At 43.0% G+C, this 22,470-nt stretch overlaps 1 protein-coding gene across 1 annotated transcript in view; it reads left to right on the top strand.

Moving 5' to 3' along the window:
- myo9aa (myosin IXAa) overlaps nucleotides 1-22,470 on the top strand; it is a 133,713-nt gene that overhangs the window by 109,306 nt on the left and 1,937 nt on the right. Inside the window, 9 exon segments of the mRNA XM_034163999.1 lie at nucleotides 4,028-4,220; nucleotides 4,313-4,441; nucleotides 16,690-16,724; nucleotides 16,726-16,752; nucleotides 16,754-16,792; nucleotides 16,925-17,003; nucleotides 17,102-17,227; nucleotides 20,990-21,191; nucleotides 21,298-21,440. Of these exon segments, the coding sequence (XP_034019890.1) occupies nucleotides 4,028-4,220; nucleotides 4,313-4,441; nucleotides 16,690-16,724; nucleotides 16,726-16,752; nucleotides 16,754-16,792; nucleotides 16,925-17,003; nucleotides 17,102-17,227; nucleotides 20,990-21,191; nucleotides 21,298-21,440 (973 nt within the window).

The raw sequence follows: 22,470 nt of genomic DNA on the forward strand, positions 1-22,470 counted from the left end.
GCCCCACAAATCTTAGAAACATGGTGTCTAACCAGATCCTTACTCTGGATGGCATTACCCTGACCTCTAGTAATACTGTGAGAAATCTTGGAGTCATTTTGATCAGGATATGTCATTCAAAGCGCATATTAAACAAATATGTAGGACTGCTTTTTTGCATTTATGCAATATCTCTAAAATCAGAAAGGTCTTGTCTCAGAGTGATGCTGAAAAACTAATTCATGCATTTATTTCCTCTAGGCTGGACTATTGTAATTCATTATTATCAGGTTGTCCTAAAAGTTCCCTAAAAAGCCTTCAGTTAATTCAAAATGCTGCAGCTAGAGTACTGACAGGGACTAGAAGGAGGGAGCATATCTCACCCATATTGGCCTCTTCATTGGCTTCCTGTTAATTCTAGAATAGAATTTAAAATTCTTCTTCTTACTTATAAGGTTTTGAATAATCAGGTCCCATCTTATTTATTCTGCCTAACAGAAACCTGGTTACAGCAGGATGAATATGTTAGTTTAAATGAGTCAACACCCCCGAGTCACACTAACTGCCAGAATGCTCGTAGCACGGGCCGGGGCGGTGGATTAGCAGCAATCTTCCATTCCAGCTTATTAATTAATCAAAAACCCAGACAGAGCTTTAATTCATTTGAAAGCTTGTCTCTTAGTCTTGTCCATCCAAATTGGAAGTCCCAAAACCAGTTTTATTTGTTATTATCTATCGTCCACCTGGTCGTTACTGTGAGTTTCTCTGTGAATTTTCAGACCTTTTGTCTGACTTAGTGCTTAGCTCAGATAAGATAATTATAGTGGGCGATTTTAACATCCACACAGATGCTGAGAATGACAGCCTCAACACTGCATTTAATCTATTATTAGACTCTATTGGCTTTGCTCAAAAAGTAAATGAGTCCACCCACCACTTTAATCATATCTTAGATCTTGTTCTGACTTATGGTATGGAAATAGAAAACTTAACAGTATTCCCTGAAAACTCCCTTCTGTCTGATCATTTTTTAATAACATTTACATTACTCTGATGGACTACCCAGCAGTAGGGAATAAGTTTCATTACACTAGAAGTCTTTCAGAAAGCGCTGTAACTAGGTTTAAGGATATGATTCCTTCTTTATGTTCTCTAATGCCATATAACAACACAGTGCAGAGTAGCTACCTAAACTCTGTAAGGGAGATAGAGTATCTCGTCAATAGTTTTACATCCTCATTGAAGACAACTTTGGATGCTGTAGCTCCTCTGAAAAAGAGAGCTTTAAATCAGAAGTGTCTGACTCCATGGTATAACTCTCAAACTCGTAGCTTAAAGCAGATAACCCGTAAGTTGGAGAGGAAATGGCGTCTCACTAATTTAGAAGATCTTCACTTAGCCTGGAAAAAGAGTCTGTTGCTCTATAAAAAAGCCCTCCGTAAAGCTAGGACATCTTTCTACTCATCACTAATTGAAGAAAATAAGAACAACCCCAGGTTTCTTTTCAGCACTGTAGCCAGGCTGACAAAGAGTCAGAGCTCTATTGAGCTGAGTATTCCATTATCTTTAACTAGTAATGAGTTCATGACTTTCTTTGCTAACAAAATTTTAACTATAAGAGAAAAAATTACTCATAACCATCCCAAAGACGTATCGTTATCTTTGGCTGCTTTCAGTGATGCCGGTATTTGGTTAGACTCTTTCTCTCCGATTGTTCTGTCTGAGTTATTTTCATTAGTTACTTCATCCAAACCATCAACATGTTTATTAGACCCCATTCCTACCAGGCTGCTCAAGGAAGCCCTACCATTATTTAATGCTTCGATCTTAAATATGATCAATCTATCTTTGTTAGTTGGCTATGTACCACAGGCTTTTAAGGTGGCAGTAATTAAACCATTACTTAAAAAGCCATCACTTGACCCAGCTATCTTAGCTAATTATAGGCCAATCTCCAACCTTCCTTTTCTCTCAAAAATTCTTGAAAGGGTAGTTGTAAAACAGCTAACTGATCATCTGCAGAGGAATGGTCTATTTGAAGAGTTTCAGTCAGGTTTTAGAATTCATCATAGTACAGAAACAGCATTAGTGAAGGTTACAAATGATCTTCTTATGGCCTCGGACAGTGGACTCATCTCTGTGCTTGTTCTGTTAGACCTCAGTGCTGCTTTTGATACTGTTGACCATAAATTTATAACAGAGATTAGAGCATGCCATAGGTATTAAAGGCACTGCGCTGCGGTGGTTTGAATCATATTTGTCTAATAGATTACAATTTGTTCATGTAAATGGGGAATCTTCTTCACAGACTAAAGTTAATTATGGAGTTCCACAAGGTTCTGTGCTAGGACCAATTTTATTCACTTTATATATGCTTCCCTTAGGCAGTATTATTAGACGGTATTGCTTAAATTTTCATTGTTACGCAGATGATACCCAGCTTTATCTATCCATGAAGCCAGAGGACACACACCAATTAGCTAAACTGCAGGATTGTCTTACAGACATAAAGACATGGATGACCTCTAATTTCCTGCTTTTAAACTCAGATAAAACTGAAGTTATTGTTCTTGGCCCCACAAATCTTAGAAACATGGTGTCTAACCAGATCCTTACTCTGGATGGCATTACCCTGACCTCTAGTAATACTGTGAGAAATCTTGGAGTCATTTTTGATCAGGATATGTCATTCAAAGCGCATATTAAACAAATATGTAGGACTGCTTTTTTGCATTTACGCAATATCTCTAAAATCAGAAAGGTCTTGTCTCAGAGTGATGCTGAAAAACTAATTCATGCATTTATTTCCTCTAGGCTGGACTATTGTAATTCATTATTATCAGGTTGTCCTAAAAGTTCCCTAAAAAGCCTTCAGTTAATTCAAAATGCTGCAGCTAGAGTGCTGACGGGGACTAGAAGGAGAGAGCATATCTCACCCATATTGGCCTCTCTTCATTGGCTTCCTGTTAATTCTAGAATTTAAAATTCTTCTTCTTACTTATAAGGTTTTGAATAATCAGGTCCCATCTTATCTTAGGGACCTCATAGTACCATATCACCCCAATAGAGCGCTTCGCTCTCAGACTGCAGGCTTACTTGTAGTTCCTAGGGTTTGTAAGAGTAGAATGGGAGGCAGAGCCTTCAGCTTTCAGGCTCCTCTCCTGTGGAACCAGCTCCCAATTCAGATCAGGGAGACAGACACCCTCTCTACTTTTAAGATTAGGCTTAACACTTTCCTTTTTGCTAAAGTTTATAGTTAGGGCTGGATCAGGTGACCCTGAACCATCCCTTAGTTATGCTGCTATAGACTTAGACTGCTGGGGGGTTCCCATGATGCACTGTTTCTTTCTCTTTTTGCTCTGTATGCACCACTCTGCATTTAATCATTAGTGATCGATCTCTGCTCCCCTCCACAGCATGTCTTTTTCCTGGTTCTCTCCCTCAGCCCCAACCAGTCCCAGCAGAAGACTGCCCCTCCCTGAGCCTGGTTCTGCTGGAGGTTTCTTCCTGTTAAAAGGGAGTTTTTCCTTCCCACTGTAGCCAAGTGCTTGCTCACAGGGGGTCGTTTGACCGTTGGGGTTTTACATAATTATTGTATGGCCTTGCCTTACAATATAAAGCGCCTTGGGGCAACTGTTTGTTGTGATTTGGCGCTATATAAAAAACTGATTGATTGATTGATTGATTGTTTTGGGCTTGTGATCACTTCACATTGAATTTACTCAGAAGCCTCTGCGGTGCTAAAAGTGGAAACTGGTTTATCAGTCAGCGACAGTGTGCCAAGTCACTACTAAAAGTTAGCGGTTAGCTGTAACTTCTGCTAATTTTTTTTTTTAGGAGTTTATCGATTTAGTGTTATAAAAGTTAACTTTTCAGTTAGCGGATTAGTGACTATTGAAGCTAACTTTTAGATTAGCTGTGCCCATCACTGGTGATAAGAGAATATTGCAGTCAGAACATCGTCAGCTGGTGTTTCCACTTTTAAAGATTTGTGCGTGTGCGCTGTTCATTGGGTTGAAGGGTCTGTTTTGTTTGTGTCTTTGAGCAGTTCGACTCAGAGCTTTCCTCCAGACAGTTTGGAGTGGAGGTTTCTCATCTGACCAGCGATGACAGGACGGTGCCCCTTGTGGCCGAGAAGCTTATCAACTACATTGAGATGCACGGCCTTTACACAGAGGGAATCTACCGCAAATCTGGCTCCACCAACAAAATTAAAGAGCTGAAGCAGGGCCTGGACACGGGTAACTGTTGCAGACAGCAGAGATAGCTGATGCCACGCTACTGGATTAAAAAAAGAAGAAGAAAAATGAGTGCTGTTGTTTTGTCCACACAGATGTGGAGAGCATGAATCTGGACGAGTACAACATCCACGTTATTGCGAGTGTTTTCAAGCAGTGGCTGAGAGACCTGCCGAACCCTCTGATGACATTTGAGCTGTACGAGGAGTTCATACGTGCCATGAGTGAGTGTTCTACATGCTCCACCTTTACTTACAACCTGCTGCTGTTCGTTGGGTGGACGTTATGTTTTCAGCCATTTGTTTGTTTGTTTGTCTGTTTGTAAACAGCCTGTAACCCACAATTTTTCACATATGATTATGAACTTTTTACTGAAGATTCATATCCTGATAGGCAAGAACTGATTAAAGGCCAATATTTTTAAATTTCAGGCAGGTTTACATTAGGGTGTGATTCAAGCCGACTCGGATTTCAATGAAACTTGGCTCAGAGATGGAACCTACCAAGAAATGAACTTTCCCAAAATTTCTTGACAGAAAACCAAACGGTGACCTCACTAATATTCTATCTAATATTGAAAACCTCATTTATTGTGTATTTTTACATTATAGCTTAACTCTCTGGAGTCGTGTGACACAGACTTGTAAAAGTCACATGACTGAATTAATTGGACGTACCATCAACACACCACATTGTCAGTCTCTGTTTGAATGTGTGTTAAAACTGTATAGTAGTTTTTAAATTTGATAGGCCTAGTGTAAATTGAATCATGATTAATAATTTACGCCATGCTTTTTCCTGAATATTAGGATGAAAGTCCCATTTGGTGCGCGAAATGGGACTTTTACTAACTTGTTCTCTCCTCTTTTGGTGCAGCAGTTGCAGGGTAAAAACACGACTTTCCCTTTATCATTGGTGTAAAAAATGCATGACCTAAACCAATTAAAAATGATCACCAACCCATCAATTTGGTTACGAGAGAGAGAGAGAGAGAGAGAGAGACTTTATTGATCTCCGTGGAGAAATTCAGACAGCAATTAGTCCACAATTATTACTTGTTTACCGTAATAATGGCACACATCAGAATTGAAGACAGCACATACACATTTGACATTGTTTATGTGCACTAAGTTTGAAGAAGTCCGTTATCCGAATTGAGGCAAGTGGGTGAAGGCCACGCAGCAACCCTGAGATGCACCGCCGTCAGCTTTGGGGGAAGAACGGGGGCTGCAGCTAAAACTGCACTGCCCCCACTGAAGGGGAAAGGAGTGACGTTAGCAGGTGCCAGAGAGGGGAGTGTTGATGGGGTATAGGAGGCGGGTGGGGGGAGGGAATGGAGCATGCTTCAGTCCTGTGAAAAGCAGTTTATTGTCTTTGTGAGTTGAGATAAGAAACAGCCAAATGATCCCCAGGCCGAAAAAAAAATTCCTCTGGAGGAAAACAGTCGGGCAATTTGACCTTCAGGCTTGATAAGGCTGTAATGTTACGGTTTGAGCAGTGAAAAACACTTTTTAACAGTTCCACTTGCACAACCAAATCCCAATTATGAATTAAGAATATTCCCAATTATGAATTAAGAATATTCACCGGCCTCTGAAATCTTCAACTTCAACTGCAAGGCACGCATCTGCTCCAAGATGTCATCCAATTTGTGTCTGAGTTCAAGAGTCATCGCAGTCTGAGAATGCACTGCCTTGCCAACCTGGTTAATCATGACGGACAAGCGAGGGGCCGTGGTTCTTGATGCCGCCGTCTTGCCAGTTTTCCAGTAGATCAGGGCAGCACATAAGCCAGAAAGTACCAGCCCTGCTACCATAAGACCAAAAATGAATAAATCCTCGATGTCCTCAACGGAGAAAGGCGCCAAGCATGCCACACACCAAGACCCCCAGGAGTCGAGAACATAGCCCGCAAGATACGTTCCATCTGGACAGGTAGGATCCCCCGGTCCTGACCTTCTTGTAGAAAAAATGGTGTCAATAGCGTTCAGAGACCAGCTGATCAAGTCCATGGTTAATCCAATAGTAGTCCAATAGATCCAGAATCCAATATAATTTGAGGACTTCACAGTCTGGTGAAGTAGGGACTTGAAGGTTAAAAGCAAAGAACAGAGATAAGGGAGAGTGGAGGAGATGTGACCGCCCTCATCGGAGTCCCAAGCTGAATGATCCTGGCCAATAAGCCACCAAAGGCAGGCTGAGGTGCCAACACTGCCTCCAGGTGGACAATGGGAGGAGTGACACTCCTGGTCAGGCCTTTGATGTGCAAAACATCATCTCTTCAAATGACAAGGATTTATACAGTGGGACAAAAAGCATTTAGTCAGCCCCTGATTGTGTAAGTTCTCCTACTTAGAAAGATGACAGAGGTCTGTAATTTTCATCATAGCCTCATTATTGGTGTTCCAAGATGGCGCCTGTGACTGGCGTGGCCATCGCTCGGCTCCTGTTGTTGGTTACTAATGGACGCTTTTACAAGATATGTTATTTTAGCAGCCCGACTAGCAGATGGAGGTGTCTTGGCTTTACGGACTTACGATCGGGACTCTTTGTTTCATATCAAGGAGACAATGGAGAGCCTATTTGCTACACGAGACAGGTACAACCAGGCGTTTCCTCCACCCCTAACTGTCGGCTCTGACTCACCTGATTATCCGCTGCTGTTGCGGGCGCCATGTAAGAGCCGCAGGAGACTGAGGAAAAAAGGCTTTTTGGATAAGAGGAGAAGAGGCCCGCGGGCCGCTGTCCAGGTGAAGAGAAGGCGTGCAGCGGTGCGTTTGGGCGCGGGCACCAGCGGCCGAGGACGGGCTCGCTTCCTCTACCGCATTCCTCTCTTTGATGTGTGCGATGGCACATCTGCATCGACACCTGTTCGGTTAGGTATGGGTGTTCTAGACTTTTCTCAGCGCTGGTATCCTGGTGGCGTAGTTCCATCGCTACTGTGCACTTCCGTGTTTACGCCTCCGCCTGCACGGATCAGCCGGAGTCCACGTGACCGCCGTCTTCATCCTATCCCATTGCGAGCCTCAGACAGCGCCTATGTGACGTCTTCCACCTTGCGCCTTGGTTTATTGAACGTGCGTTCAATCGCCAATAAATCATGTTACCTGAATGATCTTATATCAGCGGAAATGCTGGACTTAATGTGCTTTTCTGAGACTTGGCAGAGAGAAGAGGAATTTCTTCATTTAAATGAGCTCTGCCCTGCTGGGTTCTGTGTCCTTGGGAAGCCCCGCCCCTGTCGCCATGGTGGGGACCTTGCCATCGTTTATAAAGAGGATTGTGTGTGTAAAGGGGTACAGTCACAGGATTTTCCCTCCTTTGAATCACAGTTGGTCAAGGTGGGTTTCTCAAACCCATTTTTCTGTGTGTTTGTTTACCGCCCCCCAGGCCCTGCTACTGCCTTTCTTAAGGATTTTAGTGACTTTTTATCCTCTATTATAACGTTGGAATCTGTTTTAATTCTTGGAGATTTTAACCTTCATGTTGATGACAAGTTATCTTGCCCTGTGATGGAGCTTTTATCATTGACTGAAGCTTTTAATTTTGTGCAACATGTTTTTGAGCCCACTCACCAAAAGGGTCACATTTTAGATTTAGTTTTTACACTTGGCCTAGACATTTTAAACATGTCTATAAAAGATGTCCACTTGAGCGACCATAGTCTTGTTTCGTTTGACCTGCATTCCAGCTCTGATCAGAAGCCCTTAGAAGTTAAGTCTCGGAGGCGTATCATTGCTGAAACTGCAGAAAGATTTTCTTCTATGTTTAATCCTTGTTTGTTCACTGATTTTCTTGATATGGACAATTTTATCCAGTGTTTTAACCAACACTGTGATACTATTCTTGATCAGTTGGCTCCTGTTAAATACAACGTGTCTTTACAGAAAAATGAGTGCCCTTGGATAAATGAAGAGCTCTTAAGTTTTAAGAGACTGTGTCGTAGGACTGAACGCCTGTGGAAATCCTCTAAACTTGAGGTTCACAGGCTTCATCTCAGGGAGCTGGTTCTATCATATAAAAAAATGGCAGAGAGTGCCCGTTCTGTCTACATACGTCAGCTGGTGTCTGTGAATAAGAAGAATCCCAGAGTGTTGTTTGATACAATCAACTCTCTTGTATGTCTTCAGTTACTCCTGTGTTTTCTGAAGCTGACAGCAATGCTTTTTTGAGTTTTTTCATTGACAAAATCAAGTTAAGGATAAAATTCCACGCCCCCTGTGTGGTACTTCTACTGTTATTGAACCTGTCCCCAGCATTTGGTCTTCATTTAGGGCTGTGACACTTGCTGATATTTCGGCATTGGTGAACAAGATGAAACCTTCCTCTTGCTCATCGGACATCCTTCCCTACAGGCTCTTCTCTGAAGTATTTGAAGTAATTGGTCCGTGTGTTACTAGAATGGTAAATCTTTTTGTCCACCGGTGTGTTTCCCAGTGCTTTCAAGCATTCCATAGTGTTGCCTCTATTGAAAAAATCAGGTTTAAATCAAATGGAGCTAAGTAGTTTTAGACCTATTTCTAAGCTCCCATTCCTGTCTAAGATCCTCGAGAGGGTGGTTTCAGACCAACTGACACACTTCCTGGATCAGAATAACATTCATGACATTAGACTCTTTCTCTCAGATTGTTCTGAGTTATTTTCATTAGTTACTTCATCCAAACCATCAACACGTCTATTAGACCCCATTCCTACCAGGCTGCTCAAGGAAGCCCTACCATTATTTAATGCTTCGATCTTAAATATGATCACTCTATCTTTATTAGTTGGCTATGTACCACAGGCTTTTAAGGTGGCAGTAATTAAACCATTACTTAAAAAGCCATCACTTGACCCAGCTATCTTAGCTAATTATAGGCCAATCTCCAACCTTCCTTTTCTCTCAAAAATTCTTGAAAGGGTAGTTGTAAAACAGCTAACTGATCGTCTGCAGAGGAATGGTCTATTTGAAGAGTTTCAGTCAGGTTTTAGAATTCATCATAGTACAGAAACAGCATTAGTGAAGGTTACAAATGATCTTCTTATGGCCTCAGACAGTGGACTCATCTCTGTGCTTGTTCTGTTAGACCTCAGTGCTGCTTTTGATACTGTTGACCATAAAATTTTATTACAGAGATTAGAGCATGCCATAGGTATTAAAGGCACTGCGCTGCGGTGGTTTGAATCATATTTATCTAATAGATTACAATTTGTTCATGTAAATGGGGAATCTTCTTCACAGACTAAGGTTAAGTATGGAGTTCCACAAGGTTCTGTGCTAGGACCAATTTTATTCACTTTATACATGCTTCCCTTAGGTAAGTAAGTAAGTAACTTTTATTTATATAGCACATTTCACAGACAAGAGCCAAAGGGATCAAGTACAATAAAAACAAAATGGGGCCCAATACAGAACCCTGAGGGACTCCACATAACAGGTCCGCAGACTCTGACCTTATCTGGTTAGCAAAAACGCTAAAGCTGCGCCCAGACAGATATGAAAAAAAACCACCGAAGAACTGACCCCGACAGTCCGACATGATCCCTCAGTCTATTCAGCAGGACCTGGTGGTCAACAGTATCAAAGGCAGAGGACAAATCCAAAAGAACCAACACGGTGGATTTCCCAGCATCAGCAGACATCATAATGTCGCTGGACACTTTCAAAAGAGCCATTTCCGTAGAGTGTTGTCTACGAAAACTGGACTGAAACCTGTCATGAATGTTATTCTGATCCAGTAAGAGTGTCAGTTGGTCTGAAACCACCCTCTCGAGGATCTTAGACAGGAATGGGAGCTTAGAAATAGGTCTAAAACTACTTAGCTCCATTTGATTTAAACCTGGTTTTTTCAGTAGAGGCAACACTATGGCATGCTTAAAAGCACTGGGAAACACACCGGTGGACAAAGAAAGATTTACCATTCTAGTAATACACGGACCAATTACCTCAAATACTTTAATAAAGAGCCTGTAGGGAAGGATGTCCAATGAGCAAGAGGAAGGTTTCATCTTGCTCACCAATGCCGAAATATCAGCAAGTGTCACAGCCCTAAATGAAGACCAAATGCTGGGGACAGGTTCAATAACAATAGAAGTACCACACAGGGAGGGTGGAATTTTATCCTTAATCAACTTGATTTTGTCAGTGAAAAAACTCAAAAAAGCATTGCTGTCAGCCTCAGAAAACACAGGAGTAACTGAAGCAGCAGGACATACAAGAGAGTTGATTGTATCAAACAACACTCTGGGATTCTTCTTATTCACAGACACCAGCTGACGTATGTAGACAGAACGGGCACTCTCAGCCATTTTGTTATATGATAGAACCAGCTCCCTGAGATGAAGCCTGTGAACCTCAAGTTTAGAGGATTTCCACAGGCGTTCAGTCCTTCGACACAGTCTCTTAAGACTTAAGAGCTCTTCATTTATCCAAGGGCACTCATTTTTCTGTAAAGACACGTATTTGACAGGAACCAACTGATCAAGAATAGTATCACAGTGTTGGTTAAAACACTGGATAAAATTGTCCATATCAAGAAAATCAGTGAACAAACAAGGATTAAACATAGAAGAAAATCTTTCTGCAGTTTCAGCAGTGATGATACGCCTCCGAGACTTAACTTCTAAGGGCTTCTGATCAGAGCTGGAATGCAGGTCAAACGAAACAAGACTATGGTCGCTCAAGTGGACATCTTTTATAGACATGTTTAAAATGTCTAGGCCAAGCGTAAAAACTAAATCTAAAATGTGACCCTTTTGGTGAGTGGGCTCAGAAACATGTTGCACAAAATTCAAAGCTTCAGTCAACGATAAAAGCTCCATCCAAAGCTCCATAGCAGAGCAAGATAACTTGTCATCAACATGAAGGTTAAAATCTCCAAGAATTAAAACAGATTCCAACGTTATAATAGAGGATAAAAAGTCACTAAAATCCTTAAGAAAGGCAGTAGCAGGGCCTGGGGGGCGGTAAACAAACACACAGAAAAATGGATTTGAGAAACCCACCTTGACCCACTGTGATTCAAAGGAGGGAAAATCCTGTGACTGTACCCCTTTACACACACAATCCTCTTTATAAACGATGGCAAGGTCCCCACCACGGCGACAGGGGCGGGGCTTCCCAAGGACACAGAACCCAGCAGGGCAGAGCTCATTTAAATGAAGAAATTCCTCTTCTCTCTGCCAAGTCTCGGAAAAGCACATTAAGTCCAGCATTTCCGCTGATATAAGATCATTCAGGTAACATGATTTATTGGCGATTGAACGCACGTTCAATAAACCAAGGCGCAAGGTGGAAGACGTCACATAGGCGCTGTCTGAGGCTCGCAATGGGATAGGATGAAGACAGTGGTCACGTGGACTCCGGCTGATCCGTGCAGGCAGAGGCGTAAACACGGAAGTGCACAGTAGCGATGGAACTACGCCACCAGGATACCAGCGCTGAGAAAAGTCTAGAACACCCATACCTAACCGAACAGGTGTCGATGCAGATGTGCCATCGCACACATCAAAGAGAGGAATGCGGTAGAGGAAGCGAGCCCGTCCTCGGCCGCTGGTGCCCGCGCCCAAACGCACCGCTGCACGCCTTCTCTTCACCTGGACAGCGGCCCGCGGGCCTCTTCTCCTCTTATCCAAAAAGCCTTTTTTCCTCAGTCTCCTGCGGCTCTTACACGGCGCCCGCAACAGCAGCGGATAATCAGGTGAGTCGGAGCCGATAGTTAGGGGTGGAGGAAACGCCTGGTTGTACCTGTCTCGTGTAGCAAATAGGCTCTCCATTGTCTCCTTGATATGAAACAAAGAGTCCCGATCGTAAGTCCGTAAAGCCAAGACACCTTCATCTGCTAGTCGGGCTGCTAAAATAACAAATGTTGTAAAAGTGGCCATTAGTAACCAACACAACAGGAGCCGAGCGACGGCCACGCCAGTCACAGACGCCATCTTAGGCAGCATTATTAGAAAGCATTGCTTAAATTTTCATTGTTACGCAGATGATACCCAGCTTTATCTATCCATGAAGCCAGAGGACACACACCAATTAGCTAAACTGCAGGATTGTCTTACAGACATAAAGACATGGATGACCTCTAATTTCCTGCTTTTAAACTCAGATAAAACTGAAGTTATTGTACTTGGCCCCACAAATCTTAGAAACATGGTGTCTAACCAGATCCTTACTGTGGATGGCATTACCCTGACCTCTAGTAATACTGTGAGAAATCTTGGAGTCATTTTTGATCAGGATATGTCATTCAAAGCGCATATTAAACAAATATGTAGGACTGCTTTTTTGCATTTGCGCAATATCTCTAAAATTAGAAAGGTCTTGTCTCAGAGTGATGCTGAAAAACTAATTCATGCATTTATTTCCTCTAGGCTGGACTATTGTAATTCATTATTATCAGGTTGTCCTAAAAGTTCCCTGAAAAGCCTTCAGTTAATTCAAAATGCTGCAGCTAGAGTACTGACGGGGACTAGAAGGAGAGAGCATATCTCACCCATATTGGCCTCTCTTCATTGGCTTCCTGTTAATTCTAGAATAGAATTTAAAATTCTTCTTCTTACTTATAAGGATTTGAATAATCAGGTCCCATCTTATCTTAGGGACCTCATAGTACCATATCACCCCAATAGAGCGCTTCGCTCTCAGACTGCAGGCTTACTTGTAGTTCCTAGGGTTTGTAAGAGTAGAATGGGAGGCAGAGCCTTCAGCTTTCAGGCTCCTCTCCTGTGGAACCAGCTCCCAATTCAGATCAGGGAGACAGACACCCTCTCTACTTTTAAGATTAGGCTTAAAACTTTCCTTTTTGCTCAAGCTTATAGTTAGGGCTGGATCAGGTGACCCTGAACCATCCCTTAGTTATGCTGCTATAGACTTAGACTGCTGGGGGGTTCCCATGATGCACTGTTTCTTCTCTTTTTGCTCTGTATGCACCACTCTGCATTTAATCATTAGTGATTGATCTCTGCTCCCCTCCACAGCATGTCTTTTTCCTGGTTCTCTCCCTCAGCCCCAACCAGTCCCAGCAGAAGACTGCCCCTCCCTGAGCCTGGTTCTGTGGAGGTTTCTTCCTGTTAAAAGGGAGTTTTTTCCTTTCCACTGTCGCCAAGTGCTTGCTCACAGGGGGTCGTTTTTGACCGTTGGGGTTTTACGTAATTATTGTATGGCCTTGCCTTACAATATAAAGCGCCTTGGGGCAACTGTTTGTTGTGATTTGGCACTATATAAATAAAATTGATTGATTGATTGATGACAGGTTTCAGTCCGGTTTTCGGTAGACAACACTCTGCGGAAACGGCTCTCTTTTGAAAGTGTCCAGCGGACATTATGATGTCTGCTGATGCTGGGAAATCCACCGTGATGGTTCTTTTGGATTTGTCCTCTGCCTTTGATACTGTTGACCACCAGGTCCTGCTGAATAGATTGAGGGATCATGTCGGACTGTCGGGGTCAGTTCTTTGGTGGTTTTTCTCATATCTGTCCGGGCATAGCTTAGCGTTTTTGCTAACCAGATAAGGTCAGAGTCTGCGGTACCTGTTATGCGGAGTCCCTCAGGGTTCTGTATTGGGCCCATTTTGTTTTTATTGTACTTGATCCCTTTAGGTAGGATCATTCAAAGATTTACTGATGTCTCTTACCAGTATTTGGGATGACATCCAGCTTTACTGCTCCTTAAGCCATCTGAGATTAAGAGGCTTGATTCCCTCCTCTATTGTTTGGCGGAATAAAACACATGGCTAATGAATAACTTTCTTCAGCTCAACGCAGACAAACGAGACATGGTTATTGCCCTGATGCCCATATTCCAGGTATCAGCAGTACTTGGGAGACCTGGGCCAGTTTGCTAAATCATGTCTTCGAAACTTGGGTGTCATCTTTGACAAGACATGTCTTTGGTACAGCATTGTAAACAGCTGACGAGGAATTGCTTCTTTCAATTAAGAAACACCTCTAAGCTCAGGAAATGGTTTTGTCTTGAAATGATTTAGAGCTGCTTATTCATGCTTTTGTGTCAACATGTTTAGACTACTGTAACAGTTTGTTTTCATGTCTAAACAAGAAGGAGTTGCGTCAACTGCAGTTGGTACAGAACTCTGCAGGAAGAATTCTGACACAAGCTAACATGAGGACTCATATTTCCCCAATTTTAAAGGAGCTTCATGGGCTGCCAGTGTCCTTCAGGATCAATTTTAAAATTTTGGTTTTAACCTTTAGAGCTCTACATGGCCAGGCGCCTCCCTATATCTGTGACCTCATCCAGCCTTATGCCCCGCCAGGGCGTTCAGGTCTGTGGACCAAAATTTGTTCATGGTTCCTCGCACCCGTTTTGCAACCAGAGGAGAGCGATACTTCCAGGCTGTTGCTCCCAGGCTTTGGAATGGTCTCCCGCTCTCTCTGTGCTCACTGGACTCTGTCATCACTTTTAAAAGCCAACTTAAGACCTTCTTTTTTACACAAGCTTTTGCTTAGCTTTTGGGCTGCTTTGCTATCCTATGTTATGTTTTTAAATGTCTCAGCCATTGTCTGATGTATTGTAGTGGTGTACTGTGCTTTTATGTGTGAAGCCACCTTGTGGCTCTTGTCTGTGAAAGGTGCTATATAAATAAAATTTACTTACTTACTTACTTACTTAGGTAACTTCAACTATGAGAGACAAAATGAGAAAAAAAAAATCCAGGGAAATCACATGTAGGATTTTTAAAGAATTTATTTGTAAATATGGTAGAAAATAGTATTTGATCAATAACAAAAGTTCAACTCAATACTTTGTAACATAATCTTTGTTGGCAATGACAGAGGTCAAACGTTTCCTGTAAGTCTTCACCGGTTTGCACACACTGTAGCTGGTATTTTGGTCCATTCCTCCATGCAGATCTCCTCTAGAGCAGTGATGTTTTGGGGCTGTCGCTGGGCACATGGACTTTCAACTCCCTCCACAAATTTTCTATGGGGTTGAGGTCTGGAGACTGGCTTGGCCACCTCCAGGACCTTGAATGCTTTTTACGGAGCCACTCTTTCTTTGCCTCGAGCAGTGTGTTTGGGATCATTGTATGCTGGAAGACCCAGCCACATTTGCCTTCTTCAATGCTCTCATGAAGGAAGGAGGTTTTGGCCTTAAATCTCCATGATACATGGCCCCATTCATTCTTCCCTTAACACGGATCAGTCATCCTGTCCCCTTTGCAGAAAAACAGCCCCAAAGCATGATGTTTCCACCCCCATGCTTCACAGTCGATATGCTGTTCTTGGAATACAACTCAGCCTTCTTCTTCCTCCCAACATGCCTAGTTGAGTTTTTACCAAAAAGTTCTATTTTGGTTTCATCTGACCACATGATATTCTCCCAATCCTCTTCTGGCTCCTCCTATGCTCTCTGGCAAACTTCAGATGGGCCTGGACACGTACTGGCTTAAGCAGGGGGGACATGCCTGGCACTGCAGGATTTGAGTCCCTCTCTGCGTACTGTGTAGCCTTTTGTTACTTTGGTCCCAGCTCTCTGCAGGTCATTCATCAGGTCCCCTCTGTGTAGTCTGGGACTTTTGTCACCATTCTCATGATCATTTTGACCCCACGGGATGACATCTTGCGTGGAGCCCCAGATCGAGGGAGATTATCAGTGGTCTGTATGTCTTTCATTTTCTTCCAATTCTCCCAGAGTGGATTTATTCACACCAACCTCTGTGACTATTGTAGATTCACTCTTCCCAGCCTGGTGCAGGTCTACAATGTTCTTCTGGTGTCCTTCAACGCTCTTTGGTCTGGCCATGGTGGGTTTGGAGTTCTGATTGTTTGAGGCTGTGGACAGGTTGTCTTTATACAGATAATGAGTTCAAACAGGTGTCATTAATACAGGTAACAGGTGGAGGACAGAAGAGCTTCTCTAAAGAAGAAGTTACCGGTCTGTGAGAGCCAGAAATCTTGCTTATTTGTTATTGACCAAATACTATTTTCCATCACAATTTACAAATAAACTCCTTTTAAAATCCTCCGGTGTGATTTCCTGGATTTTTTTTTTTTTTCCTCATTTAGTCTCTCATAGTTGAAGTGTACCTATGTTGAAAATTACAGACCTCTCTCTCATTTCTAAGTTGGAGAACTTGCACAATCAGGGACTGACTAAATACTTCTTTACCCACTGTATAAAAACTATTAATTCATTGAATTTACAGATTTTGATAAATATCGTTATTGTGATATGAGATTATTTTATCGGAATATGAGATTTTGGTGTGTTACGGTGTAGCTCTGTCGTACTTCCACCCTTCTCCTTTAGCCGGGCTGGGAGCGTCTGTCAGAAGGCACTGGCTGTGCACCCCGTGTGGATCAGACTTTGTTAAGCTTGTGTAATCTGTCAACAGGTCTTGAGATGATGTTTAATTTATATTGTAAACATCGTGGTGGTTGTGTTTTGTGATTTGTTCATCCACTCTTGCTAATAGCAGAGAGTTTGTTTTATCTAGAGGTAATTATTTTTCTGGTGTGAACTCTTCTTCAGGTTTGCACGATAAAAAGGAAACAATCAGAGGAGTTTTATTCTGTAATCGACCAGCTGAGCAGAAACTCACCTCAACACTCTGGAAACGTATCATGTTTATCTCGTAGGTAATACACGCTCAGCTGGTACGACACGTGGACAGAACAGTTTTTTTATTTTTATGCTGAGTTCATGTTTTCAGGATTGCTTTGCAAAGGAAGAGACCAACCGCATGTCGGCTAACGCGCTGGCATAGTGTTTGCTCGTGTATACTGCGCTGTCCGGACACCATCGACCCACTGCAGAGTGTCCAGGACATCAGCAAGGACCACTGCGTAAGAATGTCCGCCGTCATCCCTGTGAGAGAGCACTCCTGTGGCACTTGACGGTACGAGTGAGGCGCTGAAAGTCTTTGTGTGTGCCGTCTCTGCAGGTGTGTGGAGCTCATCATCGCCAGCAGAACAGATGAATAAATACAAAGTCAGACTAAGGACATCAGCTCTTTGGAGTTTGCTGGAGAATAACGCGAAGTGCAGACGACTTTCATTCGAAGGCAATGGTAAGGTCAAATGTTACCGCTGCAGCTCGTTTGTACCCAGTTTACTCTGTATGAAGTAATATGTAGTGATTTACGGGTGACCTTCTGACTTAACCATGTGAAAAAGCCCTTTAGTACCAGAAGGTCGCAGATTTTCTCCCTGCAAGCTGATTTCCTCTCGACTAACTGTCCTTTACCTCCCAAAGCTGTGGAGTTGTTGCTGTTACACTCAGAAACTACACACACTTTATCTTTGGTGCCTTTCAGAATGTAACCAGTTAATCTGAAAAATGAACCTCATTCATTTGGTACATTTCAGTCTTACCTCATTGATAACACACCTGCTCCTAATACATCATCAATCCATCATCCACTATCCAACCAGCAGGTGGCAGACATGTACAAAAGAAAAAAGTTGCCTTTTAGATTGTTTCATTAAACGTTCACCAGAAGAGAAACGTTTTGTTGTCATTTTCTGCCCTTTTATTGAGGCAGTAAATGGTTCCTTTGGACTGTTTATCTACCTGGGTGGTTGCCATCCAAGACCCAGGGTGGTTCTGTAGTGTGGTGGGTGCGGCACCCGCACATGCTCCCTGACCTGAGCTGACCTTTGGTTTAGATGTTTACACTGATGGCATGTTCTGACCCTAACATATTTGAGAACAGTTTTCTAACAGCAGATTTTCGAGCTCTAAAAATGAAAGAATCTACTTGAAGAGTTCATATTTGCAGCAATAGAACAGTAATTACCACTATGACGCTGAGTAAGCTGAAATCACTGTTTTCTATTTTCATTGTTCTAAATTTTGATGTTTTGCACGACCACATGCTCCTCAAAAGGTAAAGTTCTGTTCATCGTTGTCTCGGGGTCTCTTTGGGTTTTGATGGGTTCTTTTAGCAGCAGTGGGCTTCATTCACAAAATGTCCAGACAATGACCTCTGACCTTCTGAACATCTGCAGACAATCAAAAGATCTGAGGACTCAGCACATTATTGCATAGCTAAGTAGAAATTTTGTGACTCAGCAGAACCACTTACAAACTGAACATCTTTTACTGTAATGATGGCTGCCTTTCAACCAAACAGTCTGCTGAATTTCTAGTAAGTCAGTCAGATGATGGACCAACATGCACCATGTTTTCCAGGCTGTATGTCACAACAGAGTATTAATAGTATCTGTCCAAAAATGCATCATTTAGCAGTAATAACAGAAAGTGGGGTGCGACTGCTTCATGCAAGGACTCGGAAGATGAATTTGCTAAAAAAAAAACTCAAGAGCCTACTCTGCTTCTCGTCACCACTGACAGATAACTATATATATATATATATATATATATATATATATATATATATATATGCATGCCAAAAATATTTTCTGTGTTGATATTTAGTGGCTCAGGGTCTCATTGCTGCTTTTTGCAGATGATGTGGTCCTGTTGGCTTCATCAGCCTATGACCTCCAGCACTCACTGGATCGGTTCACAGCCGAGTGTGAAGCGGCTGGGATGAGGATCAGCACCTCTAAATCTGAGGCCATGGTTCTCAGCAGGAAACCCATGGATTGGCTACTCTGGGGAGGGAATGCGGCCTTGCCCCAAGTGAAGGAGTTCAAGTACCTCAGGGTCTTGCTCACGAGTGAGGGGACAGTGGAACGTGAGATTGGCCGGAGAACTGGCGCAGCAGAGGCGGTGTTGCATTCACTTTACCGTACTGTTATGACGAAAAGGGAGCTGAGCCAAAAGGTGAAGCTCTCGATCTACTGGTCAGGCTTCATTCCTACTCTCACCTATGGTCATGAGAGTTGGGTCATGACCAAAAGAACTAGATCGCAGGTACAAGCGGCCAAAATGGGCTTCCTCAGGAGGGTGGCTGGTGTCTCCCTTAGAGATAGGATGAGAAGTTCGGTCATCTGTGGGGAGCTCAGAGTCGAGTCGCTGCTCCTTCGTGTTGAAAGGAGCCAGCTGAGGTGGTTCAGGCATCTGGTAAGGATGCCTCCTGGGCGCCTCCCTAGGGAGGTGTTCCAGGCACATCCAGCTGGGAGGAGACCCCGGGGCGAGATTATATCTCCACACTGGCCTGGGAACGCCTCGGGATTCCCCAGTCAGAGGTGGTTAATGTTGCTGGTAAAGGGAAGTGTTGGGTCCCCTGTAGGAGCTGTTGCCCCCGTGACCTGATCCCGAATAAGCAGTTGAAGATGTACATATGTATATTTAGTGGCTTTACACTGTGCAGAGAATGAAGCAACACTCCATCTGTGCTTTTCGCTTTTCTGTCCTGTTCACATTTTCAGTCTGGTCACATGAGCACATTTAGTGCATGTGAGTCCTGCACTGTGAGATTGTTGTTGCTCACGCAGCGAGTACTCACGGACTCGCCGCTAAAGGGTGTGATTTTTTTTTTTTCAAGATGGCAGACAGCAGGGACTTTCCAGAAATACATCCAGAAATCACATCCAGGTGCTAAATGATTTCTGTGGTTGGACAAAACTCCACATACATCTGTGCTTTTCACACATAGAGATCCGTTAAAACCCTCCACAGTCTGTTCCTTTTGGCTGATGTGGAGACGGTGGGTTTGCAAGGAGGGAAGATTTACTTTGGTTCTAAAAATAGAGCTAGCCTGACATCTAGTGGCAGAAGAAAAATCTTTTTGGACACCTTTAATACTACATTTAATCCCCCCCCCCCCCCCCCCCCCCCCCCCACACACACACACAAAATAAATAAATTTGACATGACTCCTACTCTTCCAGTCTTGGTTAATAAAATCTCTTCATCTTGCAGTACGCTTTGAATTTTGGTCTTTTAATGGAAAATTACTGCACATAACATTCAGTTTGTGTCTTTGACTGCATCATTAGTTTTTGTCTGCAGCTCCCTAAATATTTAAAAGTAATGTTGGTTCATAAACCTTCATGAGTCGACTCTTATTATTATTAGCCATTTTTTAAATAAAGAAACTTGACAAAAATATTTCTTTTCTCCCCAAAAATGAAACGTTTGTGAATGAAGCCTCGTCAGTGTTTCAGCTCGTTGGTTATATTTTACTGTTGAGATGCTTCATGTCTGAGTGAGCTGCTGCTGAGTCGAGCGGCGGGACGTATGTGCCTCATTATCATCTTCCTTAAAGCTGGTGTGGTTTTCTCTTGGACTGTCGATTTCTGTTGGATTTTGCAGTTTGGAGTGAATGCAGAACTTTTCAATGTGACACATTTAGACTGTTTGAGCACAGTGAAAGAGATAAGGGAGGGGTCGGTGTTTTTATTGCAGCCAGGTCAAAGAGACTGTAGCACCAAGAGGCGACGCTCAGTAGAACACGTTCCGCCGCCGCCATGTTGGACTGTTTTAAACCTGTCAGAGCCACACAGTCTTTTATTATTTTACTTGTCACAACGGTCCGAGCGTTCGCCGCGGCTATCAGTCGTGTCTTCAGTATTCTGCTTGTGATGAAACTAAACCCCAATAGTGATTCATCAAGAAAATCAAGTATGATAAATGACACAGTCATGAATGCTGATGTTATCAACAGCAAGATGGTGGCAGTGCTTCCACAGCGCTCCCAGTGGCTGTTGTCTAAAATGCATTGGAGTGTCATCTCTTGGTGCTCTCTTCTCTTTGGCTGCATGTAGAGTTTCAGAGAAAATCACATTTTGTGCATTAGAACATCAGCACCAGTGTGGATGAGAAACAGAGACAACCTGCCCCCTCTAAGGGCTTTATTATTTAATGATGATGGCGCCAGTGTTCACATTGGTGCAGAAATTACTTGTGATTTGATTACCAGGGAAAGGCCGCACCTGGCGACTAAGCTACAGCGCCCCCTCGCCTCTGGTTAGTCCTGGACTAGCGCCTGTGACAGATGCGGTAGCAGAGGAGAGCGGAGGAGAAGAGGCGACCGAGTGCGACATGTCGGAGCATCAGCAGACGGCCATGCGGCAGGAAGAGCGAGTGCTGACAGAGCAAATCGAAAGTCTGCAGAAAGAAAAGTAAACGCAGTCACATCTCGCAATGTTTCAGGAGGCACAGACAGACCTGAAGCCACATTAAAGTCTGTTGGTGGTGAAGCTCACATGTTGATGTGGACATTTGCAGAGAGGAGCTGACGTTCGAGATCCTAACCCTGGAGCCGCGAGCATCAGACGACGAGACGCTGGAATCAGAGGCCTCCATTGGAACCGCGGACAGCTCGGAAAACCTCAGCGTGGACGCTGAAGGAACCACTGGTGATTCATCTGGTAAAACAGAGCAAAACATAATACCATGCTAGGTTTATTATATTACATTATATATATATACACAGTGAGGCAAATAAGTATTTGATCCACTGTGGATTTTGCAAGTTTTTCCACCTACAAAAAAAATGTTGATTGTAATTCTAAATGTAATTATTATAAATATATAAATGTAATTCTTATCGTAGGTACACTTCACCTGTGAGAGACAGAATCTAAAAATGGTATGATTGTATGATGATTAAATAATTAATTTGCATTTTATTACATGAAATAAGTATTTGATCACCTACCAACCAGCAAGAATTCTGGCTCTCACAGACCTGCTCTCTGGGTTTGACACATTTTTCTCCAAAACCACAAAGACGACGTCTTTTCTGGAGTCTGCAGGCTGTTCAAGGCTGCCCAGAAACGCTCCTGCTTGATGGAGTTTCATCTCAGGGAGAGTGAGCACTGGGGCCTCCTGCACACTTTTTATCACATCGTCATTGCAGATAAAATGATGGATGATGACACACTGGATTGTGCCAAAGGTTTTGTAATGAAACTGGAGGGTTTTGAGTTTGTGGTCATGTTGTACACAAACTCCGCTGGACGATATCAGTTGCTCACATGCAAGTGGCAAAACACTGTGCAGAGTCCAATGAAAATCTAAAGACTGTCGAGGCATTCTAGAGCAAAATGTGCTCCTCAGTGTCAGAAAGCTTGGTCTCAGTCTCAGGTCCTCCAACAGGATAATGACCTGCAACACACACAGCTAAAAACACTAGACTGTTCTGAAGTGGCCTTTTACGAGCCCTGATCTGTGGAAGGAGCTGAAACACCCTTCAAACCTGACACAGCTGGAGCAGTTTTCTCACAAGGAGTGGGACAAAATACCTGTGAGCAGGTGCAGAAGTCTCGTTACAGAAATCGCTTGATTGCAGTGAGTGTGCAACAAAATATTAAATTAAGGGTACCGTTATTTTTGTCAAGGCCAGTTTCATTAGTTTGTTTTATAAAATGATTGTCAAACCACAATTCAAAAGCAATG

This window comes from Thalassophryne amazonica, chromosome 2, assembly GCF_902500255.1.
Source record: "Thalassophryne amazonica chromosome 2, fThaAma1.1, whole genome shotgun sequence".
Lineage (NCBI taxonomy): Eukaryota > Metazoa > Chordata > Actinopteri > Batrachoidiformes > Batrachoididae > Thalassophryne > Thalassophryne amazonica.